Source organism: Pseudophryne corroboree, chromosome 9 (genome assembly GCF_028390025.1).
Source record: "Pseudophryne corroboree isolate aPseCor3 chromosome 9, aPseCor3.hap2, whole genome shotgun sequence".
Taxonomy (NCBI): Eukaryota; Metazoa; Chordata; class Amphibia; order Anura; family Myobatrachidae; genus Pseudophryne; species Pseudophryne corroboree.
This window is the reverse complement of record NC_086452.1, coordinates 177,370,347-177,386,559: the sequence shown is the minus strand read 5'-3', so window position 1 is coordinate 177,386,559 and position 16,213 is coordinate 177,370,347. Positions and strand designations below refer to the sequence as shown.

The 16,213-nt window shown below is 46.6% G+C and overlaps 1 protein-coding gene across 1 annotated transcript in view; it reads left to right on the top strand.

Annotated features, from left to right (window-relative positions):
* Nucleotides 1-16,213, top strand: part of LOC134958769 (calcium-activated chloride channel regulator 1-like) — a 171,792-nt gene that overhangs the window by 86,630 nt on the left and 68,949 nt on the right. Inside the window, exons 4-6 of the mRNA XM_063941505.1 lie at nucleotides 717-867; nucleotides 3,813-3,894; nucleotides 9,885-10,053. Of these exons, the coding sequence (XP_063797575.1) occupies nucleotides 717-867; nucleotides 3,813-3,894; nucleotides 9,885-10,053 (402 nt within the window). The remainder of the gene's footprint in view (nucleotides 1-716; nucleotides 868-3,812; nucleotides 3,895-9,884; nucleotides 10,054-16,213) is intronic.

The window sequence follows — 16,213 nt, the reverse complement described above, 5'->3', positions numbered from 1 at the left end:
CTCTGGATGGATCTGCTGTAGTACTACTTGCTGCAGGGTGCCGATCCCTAGACCCACCATGCCACATGCAAGTGTCATGGCGCTGCAATGGTGCTGCCACAAGGGCCCTGTGCCTGCAATGGCAATACTTGCATACCACTAGTTACAGCAGCTTAGAAAAGCCACCGCTTCGGAAATATAACAAAAGTGTCTTGTGGCATAAGGACCAGATGTGCTAAACCTTAGAGAGTGATAAAGTGGAGAGAGATAAGCTACCAACCAATCAGCTCCTGACATTTTTCAAACACAGCCTGTAGTATGGCAGTTAGTAGCTGATTGGTTGGTTCTGTATCTCTCTCCATTTTATCACTCTCCAAGGCTTAGTACATCTCCAGTGAATAGGTGTAGCAAAGGAGAAATTATGCAGGTATGAAAGAGAAGATCTGAGAATTAATGAGATGGGAATATTAAACCTGGCTAGATCGCTGAATATAAGGAAAACCTCCCGCTAGCGCCGTGTGTTTCTGGTGTTGGTTGTCCTTAGAGCTAGTTATGGGGAATCTGTTTAGTTCCAACATGTTGTTTTAGTTGAGACCAAGCTCCAGCCCATTGACAACCCATGTTAATGAGTACAAGTATTGTGAGAGACAAGAAGCCTAGTGCAAAATAGCCTGCTTTTAGATTTTACTAAACATATAAGTAGTATCAGTTGTGCTTTGTTGTTTTGTGTTCTTTAGGCCAATGTAATCATCAGCAACCCAAATTTAAATTATGGAAATGATCCTTACACATTGCATTATAGAGGATGCGGAAAAAGGGGAGAATACATACATTTTACTCCTGATTTCTTAACTGATGATCGTCTTCTTCCAGTTTATGGACCTCATGGTAAGAATCAGAGCTTTAAAAAAAATAATCATATTGTGTGATCATAAGGCATTCTTTCATACATCTTTTTACCTGTAGCATCTTATTATCCGGTTAAATGTCCTTTTCTGTATGTGAAGAAAACACTTAACCATTAAATAGCTGAAATGCATTAAATGGGTTATAGTGTCAATAACCCATTAAATAAATTTCAGCTATGCAGTGGCTGGTTGTGTTTTCATCACATACGGTAAAGGACATTAGGGATGCTATATGTCCTGGATTACCAAGAACGTACAGGTATCGGGGGTGCATCCCGGCACCCAAGAACATTGTATTTGGGAAGCCCTAGTGTTCCAGTTTTGGAGGGCGGAGGCTCCGCAGGTAACGGTGCGGACCAATAAGAAAGGTCCCGAAAGCAGAACCCGTTAGCACTGCCCCAATCTGTCTCAGCCTATCATATTGTATGTGGCCAGAGAGGTGCACTTTGCAGTAACCACTGAGAGTCACTGGGGGTAGGAGAGTATGCCACCATCAGCAGCCGGTAACTCCATGCTGAAGGAGGGAGTGAGCAGGTTAGGGGTGAGGGATGGAAAGGGAAGGGAAGGAGAGGTGTAGGGCTGATGAAGGGAGTGAGCAGTGCAGTGGTCAGGGATGGAAAGGGAAGGAGAGGTGTATGGCTGACGGAGGGAAGGAGGGAGTGAGCAGTGCAGGGGTCAGAAATGGAAAGGGAAGGAGCGGTGTAGGGCTGATGGAGGAAGTGAGCAGTGCAGGGGTGAGGGATAGAAAGGGAAGGAGAGGTGTATGGCTGATGGAGGGAGTGAGCAGGTGAGGGATAGAAAGGGAAGGAGCGGTGTAGGGCTGATGGAGGGAGTGAGCAGTGCAGGGGTGAGGGATAGAAAGGGAAGGAGAGGTGTATGGCTGATGGAGGGAAGGAGCAGTGCAGGGGTGAGGGATAGAAAGGGAAGGAGAGGTGTATGACTGATGGAGGGAAGGAGCAGTGCAGGGGTGAGGGATAGAAAGGGAAGGAGAGGTGTATGGCTGACGGAGGGAAGGAGCAGTGCAGGGGTGAGGGATAGAAAGGGAAGGAGAGGTGTATGGCTGACGGAGGGAAGGAGCAGTGCAGGGGTGAGGGATAGAAAGGGAAGGAGAGGTGTATGGCTGATGGAGGGAAGGAGCAGTGCAGGGGTGAGGGATAGAAAGGGAAGGAGAGGTGTATGGTCGATAGAGGAAAGGAAGGAGTGAGAAATGCAAAGGATGAGAGGGAGGAAAGGATAATTGTATGGCTGATGGAGGGAAGGAGGGGGTGAAAGATCTAAGGGTAGTAGATGGAAAGTGGTGCAAAGGGTGAGAGAGGGAGGGAAGGACAGGTGTAGGGCTTATAGAGGGATGGAGGGAGTGAGCAGTGCAGGGGTGAGTGATGGAAAGGGAAGGGGAGGTCTATGGCTGATAGAGGGAAGGAAGGAGAGGTGCAAAGGATAAGAGGCAGTAAAGGGTAATTGTATGGCTGAATGAGGGAAGGAGGGGATGAGAGTTGCAGGGGTAATAGATGGAAAGAGGTACAAAGGGTGAGTGAAGGAGCTTTTTGCTGCACCTGGGCCCACCGCTCGCTAGTTCCGCCACACAGATCTCCCACAAAATAAGCACGGTGCACTCCTGAAATAATTTGTAGTGCTGTAAACATTCTAAAGCACCTCAGTGCCTTAGATAAATGCAGTCCCAAAATGAGGACAAGTCTGACTTTACATAATCTGATGTACCTATGATGAGCAATTAAGACTGATTCAGGACTTGTACAGTGTGTTTGAAAAGTTACTGTGCACAGACAGAAACACTTACCATGTTGCACTGGTTCCTACAGGAGATGTTGAAAATTTGCACCACCAACATCCAGACATGTCTGCACACACTTCTGCATATTGGACTCACATGTGCCTCTATCGACTACACTGCACACAGCTGTGAGTGCAGCATAGGGCAACACATGATGGAGACCAGACACAGGGGGTAATTCCGAGTTGATTGCACGTAGCAACTTTTTGCTGCTCGTGCAATCAACTTGACGCCGCCTATGGGGGAGTGTATTATAGCATAGTAGGGCTGCAAACATTTGTGCAGCCCTGATATGCTAAAAAAGTTTCCTGCAGAACAATACCAGGGTCAAACCTACTTACCCTGTGCGACGGATCCAGCGACGAAGGTCCTGGGATTGACGTCAGACATCTGCCCTCCAAATGCCTGGACACGCCTGCGTTCGCCTCAGCACGCCTGGAAAACGGTGAGTAGACGCCCCGGAACGCCTCACCGCCATCAGTCTTCTAGCGATCGCCGCTGCGATCCTTTTCAGCGCTGCCGGCAATGACTCGCGTGCGCATTGCGGCCGCCGTACAGCTGCAGTCCCGACCCATTCGCACCGCAGCAAAGAACCGCTGCATGCGAATGGGTTGGAATGACCCCCACAGACCAGGCACAGAACACTTCCACGTAGGGGCTTCACTACATCTGGTGACACCTCCTGCATGAGCCATCGAAAAAGGGGAATGACTTCTTGGTAAGGGGGTGGGCTCAGAGGAAGGGGCGTTTCTTTGCTACCCCTACCCGTGTTTTCGTCACTCCGGGGGTCCCAGAGTCACTGGGCAGCCTCCGGAGACTGTCTGTATGCATTGCTGGCTTCTGTCATGTAATGTTACAGTGCGGCACTTTGGTGTCACCCCTCGGTGGTGACAAAATAGTGTGACTCTCACCACCTGCACTGCTTGTGCGTGGCACTAAATGCAAATTCCATTCAAATTATTCAAATTATTGCTGCATTATTACACATATCAGGGGGTCACACTCCTTTGGTGGTATGCACAAGTGGGTGGGTAGAGGGGTGGTGCGGTGATATAATTGCAGCCAACTCTGTAAACTAGCAAATATCTCATTTATTTCCTTGCCTGCAATACTTTATTTTTCACTTTTTTCAGGAAGAGTATTTGTCCATGAATGGGCCCACTTTCGATGGGGTGTGTTCGATGAATACAATTATGACACACTATCATCCACTCAGTGATTCTGCTGCTTGTGAAGTATAACTAAACATCTGTGCATCATGGGCCTGTTTCAGATGTGGATGGACTTGCTATCTCTGCTGCTTATACAGAAGCAACAGCACTTATATGGTAATGCGGCAGGAGGCATCACGCTTCCTGTATGCATTACTGATCCGAGCTGTGTCCTAGGACACAACATCAGATCATTTTCGACACTATCAGCCGGCTGCGTGACCCATGGTGTCACGCAAGCCGCCACATCCTCTGCCGTAGAGAGTAGAGATGTGCACTTGAAATTTTTCGGGTTTTGTGTTTTGGTTTTGGGTTCGGTTCCGCGGCCGTGTTTTGGGTTCGACCGCGTTTTGGCAAAACCTCACCGAATTTTTTTTGTCGGATTCGGGTGTGTTTTGGATTCGGGTGTTTTTTTCAAAAAACACTAAAAAACAGCTTAAATCATAGAATTTGGGGGTCATTTTGATCCCAAAGTATTATTAACCTCAAAAAACATAATTTCCACTCATTTTCAGTCTATTCTGAACACCTCACACCTCACAATATTATTTTTAGTCCTAAAATTTGCACCGAGGTCGCTGGGTGACTAAGCTAAGCGACCCTAGTGGCCGACACAAACACCTGGCCCATCTAGGAGTGGCACTGCAGTGTCAGGCAGGATGGCCCTTCCAAAAAACACTCCCCAAACAGCACATGACGCAAAGAAAAAAAGAGGCGCAATGAGGTAGCTGTGTGAGTAAGATAAGCGACCCTAGTGGCCGACACAAACACCTGGCCCATCTAGGAGTGGCACTGCAGTGTCACGCAGGATGGCCCTTCCAAAAAACACTCCCCAAACAGCACATGATGCAAAGAAAAAAAGAGGCGCAATGAGGTAGCTGTGTGAGTAAGATAAGCGACCCTAGTGGCCGACACAAACACCTGGCCCATCTAGGAGTGGCACTGCAGTGTCACGCAGGATGGCCCTTCCAAAAAACACTCCCCAAACAGCACATGACGCAAAGAAAAAAAGAGGCGCAATGAGGTAGCTGTGTGAGTAAGATAAGCGACCCTAGTGGCCGACACAAACACCTGGTCCACCTAGGAGTGGCACTGCAGTTTTCTAACGAGAGGATGAGTGCTTCCATCCTCATGTGAAGCTGAACCACTAGCCATGAACATAGGCCAGGGCCTCAGCCGTTCCTTGCCACTCCGTGTGGTAAATGGCATATTGGCAAGTTTACGCTTCTCCTCCGACAATTTTATTTTAGATTTTTGAGTCCTTTTTTTACTGATATTTGGTGTTTTGGATTTTACATGCTCTGTACTATGACATTGGGCATCGGCCTTGGCAGACGACGTTGCTGGCATTTCATCGTCTCGGCCATGACTAGTGGCAGCAGCTTCAGCACGAGGTGGAAGTCGATCTTGATCTTTCCCTATTTTTGGAACCTCAACATTTTTGTTCTATATATTTTAATAGGCACAACTAAAAGGCACCTCAGGTAAACAATGGAGATGGATGGATACTAGTATACTTATGGATGACGAGCGACTGCCGACACAGAGGTAGCTACAGCCGTGGACTACCGTACTGTGTCTGCTGCTAATATAGACTGGATGATAATGAGATAAAATTAAAATATATATATATATCACACTAGTACTGCAGCCGGACAGGTATATATTATGTAATGACGGACCTGCTGGACACTGTCTGTCAGCACTGCAGACTCCTAAATTAAGCTACTAGTATCACGAAGATAGAAAAAAAAAAACCACGGGTAGGTGGTATACAATTATGGATGGACGAGCGACTGCCGACACAGAGGTAGCTACAGCCGTGGACTACCGTACTGTGTCTGCTGCTAATATAGACTGGATGATAATGAGATAAAATTAAAATATATATATATATCACACTAGTACTGCAGCCGGACAGGTATATATTATGTAATGACGGACCTGCTGGACACTGTCTGTCAGCACTGCAGACTCCTAAAGTAAGCTACTAGTATCAAGAAGATAGAAAAAAAAACAAAACACGGGTAGGTGGTATACAATTATGGATGGACGAGCGACTGCCGACACAGAGGTAGCTACAGCCGTGGACTACCGTACTGTGTCTGCTGCTAATATAGACTGGATGATAATGAGATAAAATTAAAATATATATATATATCACACTAGTACTGCAGCCGGACAGGTAAATATTATGTAATGACGGACCTGCTGGACACTGTCTGTCAGCACTGCAGACTCCTAAAGTAAGCTACTAGTATCAAGAAGATAGAAAAAAAAAAAAAAACCACGGGCAGGTGGTATACAATTATGGATGGACGAGCGACTGCCGACACAGAGGTAGCTACAGCCGTGGACTACCGTACTGTGTCTGCTGCTAATATAGACTGGATGATAATGAGATAAAATTAAAATATATATATATATATATATCACACTAGTACTGCAGCCGGACAGGTATATATTATGTAATGACGGACCTGCTGGACACTGTCTGTCAGCACTGCAGACTCCTAAAGTAAGCTACTAGTATCAAGAAGATAGGGAAAAAAAAAAAAACCACGGGTAGGTGGTATACAATTATGGATGGACGAGCGACTGCCGACACAGAGGTAGCTACAGCCGTGGACTACCGTACTGTGTCTGCTGCTAATATAGACTGGATGATAATGAGATAAAATTAAAATATATATATATCACACTAGTACTGCAGCCGGACAGGTATATATTATGTAATGACGGACCTGCTGGACACTGTCTGCAGAATGCGTTTATAAAAACACCACACGACGAGTGTTTAACTTTTTCAGGCAGACAATCACAATATACTGGTGGTCAGCAGACAATCACAATACTGGTGGTCAGTGGTCACTGGTCAGTCACACTGGCAGTGGCACTCTGGCAGCAAAAGTGTGCACTGTACTTAAATGTACTCCTGCTATAACTGCTCCCCAGTCTCCCCCACAATTAAGCTGTGTGAGCAGTGAGCACTCAGCAGTCAGATAATGATATACAGTATATGATGCAGCACACTGGGCTGAGCACAGATATGGTATGTGTGACTGTGTCACACTGTGTATCATTTTTTTTCAGGCAGAGAACGGATTAATTAAACTGGTGGTGGTCACTGGTCACTGGTCACACTATCAGCAGCAAGTAGTACTCCTCCTATATGCTCCCCAAAATTTGTGTCTCTCTCTAGTACTCTAGTCACTCTAAACGGAGAGGACGCCAGCCACGTCCTCTCCCTATCAATCTCAATGCACGTGTGAAAATGGCGGCGACGCGCGGCTCCTTATATAGAATCCGAGTCTCGCGATAGAATCCGAGCCTCGCGAGAATCCGACAGCGGGATGATGACGTTCGGGCGCGCTCGGGTTAACCGAGCAAGGCGGGAAGATCCGAGTCGCTCGGACCCGTGTAAAAAAACCTGAAGTTCGGGCGGGTTCGGATTCCGAGGAACCGAACCCGCTCATCTCTAGTAGAGAGGCCAGGAAATCTCCATCTTCAGATGGCGATACTGGCCAAATGCCTCCCTAAAAATGGTGGCGACATGCCTTGGTTTTGGGAAATGGAGGCAGTCGATGTACCCTCTCTACCCCTAACCGGCATCAGACTGTCAATAACGGACAGTTTGATGCCGTAATGCAACCGACGCCGCAGTCCCGTACTGTACGAGGTAATTTGTTGCATGCACCTCTTCTGCATCCGGACCTGAATCAGGCCCCATGTGACCAAGGAAATGTAAGGAGGTTGTTCTTTCCCAATCCAGTTAAATAAAATGAAATCTAAAAAATAATAAATGCAAGTATCCTGTTGGCAAATTGTTTTCTACAGTAATTCAGCTTTATGATCAGATATACTGTAACTGGTAGTAAAAGTGGGGAAATGGTAGTGAAATCCAATTTTGCAATACACTATAATTCTGAACATTTATGAGCAGAACTGCACCATAAAAAAAATCCACACCTCCGCTTTATTACATATAAATCTGGGCCATTGATCTTTCACTGACACAAGGAAAGGTAAACATTTAGCTTGTAGCCTCCTTTGATTGGCTGCTACGTTGCCTATAAGTAATTCTCTTCCCTATTCCTAGTGTTGGGTGCAGGAAAAAAAGGTTAAGAAAAATCTTTGAGGTAGAGAAACCTTCATCTATTTCTGCTGTATGAACAGTCCTCCTTTCTTTATGCCTCGACAGTCCCAGCCAACTCTTATTTTCTGCTTTATGCTCCACCAACTTTCACCTATGGCATGCAGTGCCATGCGCTCTTACAAACAGGGGGCAGTGCTGCCGTCAGAAATTGTGATGCCTGTGACTGACAAAATAGGCAGGGCCCCCTGGGGTGGAGCTGTGTGTAATGTGGTTGGGGCATCAATTGGCATGTAAACCAGTTTAAGAAAAAATAAAATCTCATGGGGAGCGTTTGGGGTTTGGGCAGAGTGGCAGCAGAATGAGCAGGGTACAGGGCAGAGTGGTGGCAATAGTGGAAGCAGGGCACAGGGCAGAGTAGCAATAGTGGGAGCAGGGTACAGGGCAAAGTGACTGCAGGGTACAGGGCAGAGTGGAACCATCAGGGTATAGGGCAGATAGGCAGTAGGGGGAGCAGGGTACAGGGCAGAGTGGCAGCAGAAGGAGCAGGTTACAGAGCAGAGTGGCAGTAGGGGGAGCAGGGTACAGGGCAGAGTGGTGGCATCAGGGTACAGGGCAGAGTGGCATCAGTGACAGCAGGGTACCGGGCACACTGGCAGCAGGGTACAGGGAAGAATGGCACCAGCCACTACACTATGCAGCACACTGGGGGGTATAGTTTGATATGCTGCTGTGTAACATATGTAGACATCTGTACATGTGTGCATGTGCAGGCCCCTGTGCACGCCTGTGTTGGCCGGACCATGCCCCGAAAAAGGCAGCCCCTCCCGCCCAGCGACCGCCTCTGCCTGTCAATCAGGCAGAGGCGATCGCTAGGCAATGATAGCCTTCGGCCGTTTGGCAATCACCGGCGCACTCCAGCGCATGCGCAGTTCTCACCCGATCGCACCGCTGTGAACAACTGCAGCGTACAATCGGGCCACAATGACCCCCAATGTTAGCAAGTGAAGCTGCCACCTACAAATGAAAATAGACGCCCACCGGAGCGAGCACAACTCTTTCGCAGTTTGCATACACATACACAGCCTATACGCAAGAATGTTACACATCGACTGCTAGAGTAGAAATAGCTTATTTCTACCCATATGCAGCCGTACACATACACTCGATGATTTACACCATGTTGATGTTATCATCAGTCTTCCTGTGACAAGTAAGAAAGTACACCTCATACCAGATTTCTATGCGTTATTCTGTAGATCTGCAATTTGCATGAACATTTCTTTGCTGTACCAGCCTGTGTTTATGTGCCTCTTCGCGCCCTGTTCAGCTTCCAAGTCATAGGGAGGTGTAACTACATTGGGACATATGCTGTGTTCTCATTGTGGGTATACAAAGTGTACATGTGTGCAGTTTACGCTACACAAATTGACATAAGTTCAACTTAGTATCAGTCCCTAAGTGTTGTCAGTGCTGCTTAAGGAGAGCTTTTTGTCAGTGACAACAGTTTCTTATAGTATACTGATAAATAAGATGTTCCTTCATGCTCAGAACTGCAAGTTGGTTCTATTGCACTGCATTTTTGGGTTCTACTGCACTGCATTTTTTTGCACTATAAAAACTGAAACCTATGTGGTGATATGTATGATGATCCGGTTGTGACGATGAGTATTCTCAAACTGAAAATAATAAGTTAAAGAAGGCTTTTGATACATATAAAACTTTTATTGCTGTTTTAAATACATCACAAAAGATTCTGTTAATGTCACTGTGTTGTAATAAAAGTACATTATTTTCTTTATGTTTCATTTTCTTGGTTACAGGTGCACTTTCATTCTTAGAAAAGTTAGTGCTTGTTCTAAAAATGTACATCTTACGTAACATGATGTATTTCTTTGTAGGTGTTCCTCGGAGCTGGCTGGTATGTATATATGTAAGTCACGCTCCTGCTCTGATGGAGACTGCATCGTTGACCCTCAGACGGGGAATTTAGAAGAAGGGTGTATGTTTTTAGTGAACAGTACCCAAAAAATGAAAACCTCTATAATGTACATGCAAGCATTATCTTCCGTAAGTAATTGGAAATTATATAGCCAGGCTCAGTGTCAGACTGGAGCATGAAGGGCCCACTGGGAAAATGCGGTGGTGGGGCCCATCGGGGGTTACTCCTGTACCCCTGTGGGCCAGTCCAGCCCTGGCTAGGCATTGGTTTAAAAACAATATCCCAGCAATGGATACCTATAGTCATCACAGAATGGCAAGATGATAAAAAAAAAACTACCCTCTACTAGGCAATCTGTGATCCAGTTGTCTGTTGTCTGTACTTTTCTATTACCCACTTAGATTCTTAATCCATCTAATACAGTAATACAGCTGGTGCACATAGTGAGCAAGGGACAGACTGGAGCTCTAAACCAGTCCTGGCTTATTACTCTGCGCATGCCAGACAAGGGGGCGTGGTCTTGGCTCACAGGGGCGTGCCATGAGTCACGGGGATCTGGCCTCGTGGCCCGTCCCCAGCTCTATGCCTGGTGCCGAGCAGAGCTTAGCCAGCCCCTATCTCCGTGTGCTGGGCAGGTGAGCACAGCATCGTGACGTGAGCCTTAGATGATCAGCTATCCCTGGTCTCTCTGTGTGGCTTTACTGGCCCATCAGGCAATCTGACCTTCTAACATTTGCCAGAAGTGCTAGATGGCCATTCTGGCCCTGGCCAGCATTATGCATCTCCTGCTGTGAGGATAGAAAAATGCTGGTCCAAGAAAGAGAGCGAGCATAGTACATGAAGGACGTGCTAAATGCTCTCTCCCAAATTACCAGAGCATAGGAGGAACCCTTTTTCTGACAAAGTGCCATGTAATAAAGCAAAGAATGGCAACAGATTCTCTCTTAGGGATCATATAAGGTATTGAGATTAATTCTGAGTTGATCGCAGCTGGAACTTTGTTAGCAGTTGGGCAAAACCATGTCCACTGCAGGGGAGGCAGATATAACATGTGCAGAGAGAGTTAGATTTGGGTGTGGTGTGTTCAATCTAAATTGCAGTGTAAAGATAAAGCAGCCAGTATTTACCCTGCACAGAAACAAAATAACCCACCCAAATCTAACTCTCTCTGCGCATGTTATATCTGCCTCCCCTGCAGTGCACATGGGGGTATATTTACTAATATTCGTGTTTTTGCCATTTTTAAGGGTGTTTGAACTCGAATGGTATCGGGTGCATTTTACTGCAACTTTTTGAATCCTGATACGGTCATTTACTATCCTGTCGAGTTTGCAACATTCGTCTTTTCCGATGTCGATGTGATTCGTAATTTCAGGCAGTGTTTTACGGGAGTGATGAGTAAAACACTGCCTGACAAAACACAAGGAATCCCGGCCGGATCTGTGAGATCCGTGCAGGGCTTCATTGTGCACCTTAAAAAAAATATTAAAGTGTTAAAATTCAAAAAATTCCCCCTCCTAAGCCAAACCAGCCTCGGGCTCTTTGAGCCGGTCCTGGTTGCAAAAATATGGGAAAAAAATTGACAGGGGTTCCTCCATATTTGAACAACCAGCACCGGGCTCTGCGCCTGGTCCTGGTGCCAAAAATACGGGGGACAAAAAGCGTAGGGGTCCCCCGTATTTTTAACACCAGCACCGGGCTCTACTAGTCAGAGAGATAATGCCACAGCCGGGGGACACTTTTATATAGGTCCCTGCGGCCCTGGCATTAAATCACTAACTAGTCACCCCTGGCCGAAGTACCCTGGAGGAGTGGGGACCCCTTAAATCAAGGCCCCCCCCCCCTCCAGCTACCCAAGGGCCATGGGTGAAGCCCGAGGTTGTCCCCCCACCTAAGGGCTGCGGATGGGGGGCTGATAGCCATGTGTAAAAAAAAGAATATTGTTTTTTGTAGCAGTACTACAAGTCCCAGCAAGCCTCCCCGCAAGCTGGTACTTGGAGAACCACAAGTACCAGCATGCGGGGGGGGGGGGGGGGAAACGGGCCCGCTGGTACCTGTAGTAGTAGTAGTACTACTACAATAAAAATACCCAAATAAAAACAGAACTCACACACCTTGAAAGTAAAACTTTATTACATACATGCACACCTACATTCACACATACTTACCTATGTTCACACGAGGGTCGGTCCACTTCTCCAAGTAGAATCCATGAGGTACCTGTGAATAAAATTATACTCACAAAAATCCAGTGTAGATCGGTCCTCTTCTGAGCTTGTAATCCATGTACTTGGCAAAAAAACAAACCGAAAAACCCGAACCACGCACTGAAAGGGGTCCCATGTTTACACATGGGACCCCTTTCCCCGACTACCGAGACCACCCGTGACTCCTGTCACAGAGGGTCCCTTCAGCCAATCAGGGAGCGCCACGTCGTGGCACTCTCCTGATTGCCTGTGCGCTCCTGAGCTGTCAGTCAGGCTGCGCACGGCAGAGATACAATGTAGCGCATAGGCGCTACATTGTATCCAATGGTGGGAACTTTGCGGTCAGCGGTGAGGTTACTCGCGGTCAACCGCTGACCGCAAAGTTCCCACCATTGGATACAATGTAGCGCCTATGCGCTACATTGTATCTCTGCCGTGCGCAGCCTGACTGACAGCTCAGGAGCGCACAGGCAATCAGGAGAGTGCCACGACGTGGCGCTCCCTGATTGGCTGAAGGGACCCTCTGTGACAGGAGTCACGGGTGGTCTCGGTAGTCGGGGAAAGGGGTCCCATGTGTAAACATGGGACCCCTTTCAGTGCGTGGTTCGGGTTTTTCGGTTTGTTTTTTTGCCAAGTACGTGGATTACAAGCTCAGAAGAGGACCGATCTACACTGGATTTTTGTGAGTATAATTTTATTCACAGGTACCCCATGGATTCTACTTGGAGAAGTGGACCGACCCTCGTGTGAACATAGGTAAGTATGTGTGAATGTAGGTGTGCATGTATGTAATAAAGTTTTACTTTCAAGGTGTGTGAGTTCTGATTTTATTTGGGTATTTTTTTTTTGTAGTACTACAGGTACAAGCGGGCCCGTTTGCCCCCCGCATGCTGGTAATTGTGGTTCTCCAAGTACCAGCTTGCGGGGAGGCTTGCTGGGACTTGTAGTACTGCTACAAAAAACAATATTCTTTTTTTTACACATGGCTATCAGCCCCCCATCCGCAGCCCTTGGATGGGGGGGACAGCCTCGGGCTTCACCCCTGGCCCTTGGGTGGCTGGAGGGGGGGACCCCTTGATTTAAGGGGTCCCCACTCCAGGGTACCCCGGCCAGGGGTGACTAGTTAGTGATTTAATGCCAGGGCCGCAGGGACCTATATAAAAGTGTCCCCCGGCTGTGGCATTATCTCTCTGACTAGTGGAGCCCGGTGCTGGTGTTAAAAATACGGGGGGACCCCTACGCTTTTTGTCCCCCGTATTTTTGGCACCAGGACCAGGCGCAGAGCCCGGTGCTGGTTGTTCAAATATGGGGGAACCCCTGTCAATTTTCCCCCCATATTTTTGCAACCAGGACCGGCTCAAAGAGCCAGAGGCTAGTTTGGCTTAGGAGGGGGGACCCCACTCTATTTTTTTTCAAGTTTTTACAGTAAACAGACCCTTTCCCATAGATAACCATGCACAGATCTCACTGATCCGTGCATGATTATCCAAACTCGCCTGGAAAAAGCAGGTCTATTTTTTTGCTGCTTTTTTTAACGAATCGCAAAAAAATACACCCGCACTTGAGCACTCAGAGACTAACACCCAAATACGAATGAATAGTGAATACCCGTGTTGTAGGAAATAACAGCCGCGTTTGACCGATGGTCTATTCATTCGTATTTCTGAACTTTGTCATTCAAACCATTACGAATAGTCCAAACACTGCCGAGATTTGTGCTTAGTGATTCCCGTGTTGGGACTTAGAAAAAAAAACACAAATCGGACAAACTCGATTTTTTTTATTACATTTTGGCCATGGTTTTGCCCAACTGCTAACAAAGTTCCTGCTGCGATCAACTCAGAATTACCCCCATTGTGTAGATCTCTGGGAAGGCATAGTACCCCAAAAATTCTTCAAGTGAAGTTAATCGGGTGTTAAAAGTCCCATAAAGAAAATATTTTAAATATAATTTTTTAGAAGTTTTAGGTGTCAGTCAAACCCCCCGGTCTGATGTTAGATCTATCATTGACTTATGTTTAAAAATAGGATTTAAATTACCTACCAGAAAATCCTTTTCTCGTAGTCCGTAGAGGATGCTGGGGTCCACATTAGTACCATGGGGTATAGACGGGTCCACTAGGAGCCACTGGCACTTTAAGAGTTTAATAGTGGGGGCTGGCTCCTCCCTCTATGCCCCTCCTACCAGACTCAGTCTAGAAACTGTGCCCGAGGAGACGGACATACTTCGAGAGAAGGAAATACACAGATAGTGGCGAGATTCATACCAGCTCACACAAACAAGGCAAACCAGGCTAACTAGCCTGAAACTCAGCAACAGCTGAAACATTACTGAACCCAGTAAAGAAATGTAGTACTAAACTAAGAACAAAGCAGTACTGAACCAAAGAACCACTGCAGGATAACGAAGCACTGGGCAGCATCCTCTACGGACTACGAGAAAAGGATTTACCTGTAGGTAATTAAAATCCTATTTTCTCTTACGTCCTAGAGGATGCTGGGGTCCACATTAGTATCATGGGGATGTTCCAAAGCTCCCAGAACAGGAGGGAGAGCGTGGAGGCTCCTGCAAAACTGATTGACCAAACTTTAGGTCCTCAGAGGCCAAAGTATCGAACTTGTAGAACTTAGCAAATGTTTTCGACCCAGACCAAGTAGCCGCTCGGCAAAGCTGTAAAGTCGAGACAACCCGGGCAGCCGCCCAGGAAGAACCCACTTTACGAGTAGAGTGGGCCTTAACAGATCTTGGACACTGCAATCCTGCCGTAGAATACGCATGCTAGATAGTGAACCTGATCCAGCGAGAGATCATCTGCTTAGAAGCAGGATACCCAATATTCTTGGGATCATACAGGACAAACAGAGTCCGATTTTCTGTGCCGAGCAGTCCTCTTAACATAAATTTTCAGAGCCCTTACAACATCCAAGAACTTTGATGGAATTGAGGAGTCAGTAGCAACTGGCACCACAATAGGTTGGTTGATATGAAAAGCCGACACAACCTTTGGAAGGAATTGCTGAAGTGTCCGGAGCTCAGCCCTATCTTCATGGAAGATCAAGTCGGGACTTTTACAAGACAAAGCCCCCAACTCCGACAAACGTCTAGCAGAAGCGAAGGCCAACAAGGTGACAGCCTTCCATGTGAGAAACTTGACCTCAACCTCCTGTAGAGGCTCGAACCAATCCGATTGGAGGAACTGCAATACCACGTTAAGATCCCAGGGTGCCGTAGGCAGCACAAACGGGGGCTGGATGTGCAGAACTCCTTTCAAAAAAAGTCTAAACCTCAGGGAGGGAAGCCAGTTGTTTCTGGAAGAAAATGGATAAGGTCGAAATCTGGACCTTTATGGATCCCAAACGCAGGCCCATATCCATACCCGCTTGCAGGAAGAGGAGAAACCGTCCCAGTTGAAACTCCACTGTAGGAAACTTCTTGGATTCACACCAAGACACATACTTTTTCCAAATGAGATGGTAATGTTTAGACGTTACTCCTTTCCTATTGTAAGAAGGAAAAGGGGAATGGGAAAACTACTGCACTAGTACCGAATTCTAAATCGAATGATGAAAAGACCCCAACTTACAGTCTGTGACAATTCCTTGTCTTATGTATCGATTGGGGGTGCTGCCACACATATATTGTTGCCAATATAAACAGATAGGTTTTGGAAAAAAGGGAAAAGGAATGGCCCTGAGGAAACTAACTGTGAAACGCGCATTGATGATTCACATTCCACCCACGTGTTTAACAAAATGTGCTTGTCAATAACATGTGCTTTGATCAGAATATAATACGATAAATATGAATTCTAGATTCTAGGGGCACCTTGATAGGGCTCATACTCTAGGTGCAGATTGAGACTATAAACTATATAACTACGAACAGCTTAAGTTAAATACTGCACTTAGAATCAGGGTTTATCCAGCCAGAACGCAGCAGCAGAGAACTCCATTACATTGTGTACTTAACTGCACATGACAGACTGTGTAATACAGTGTAACTATTCAATGACTGTAATACTATTTATAGATACAATCAGAGGTTGAATGAACGCATGATTTTGAACACTAGACACTGTGG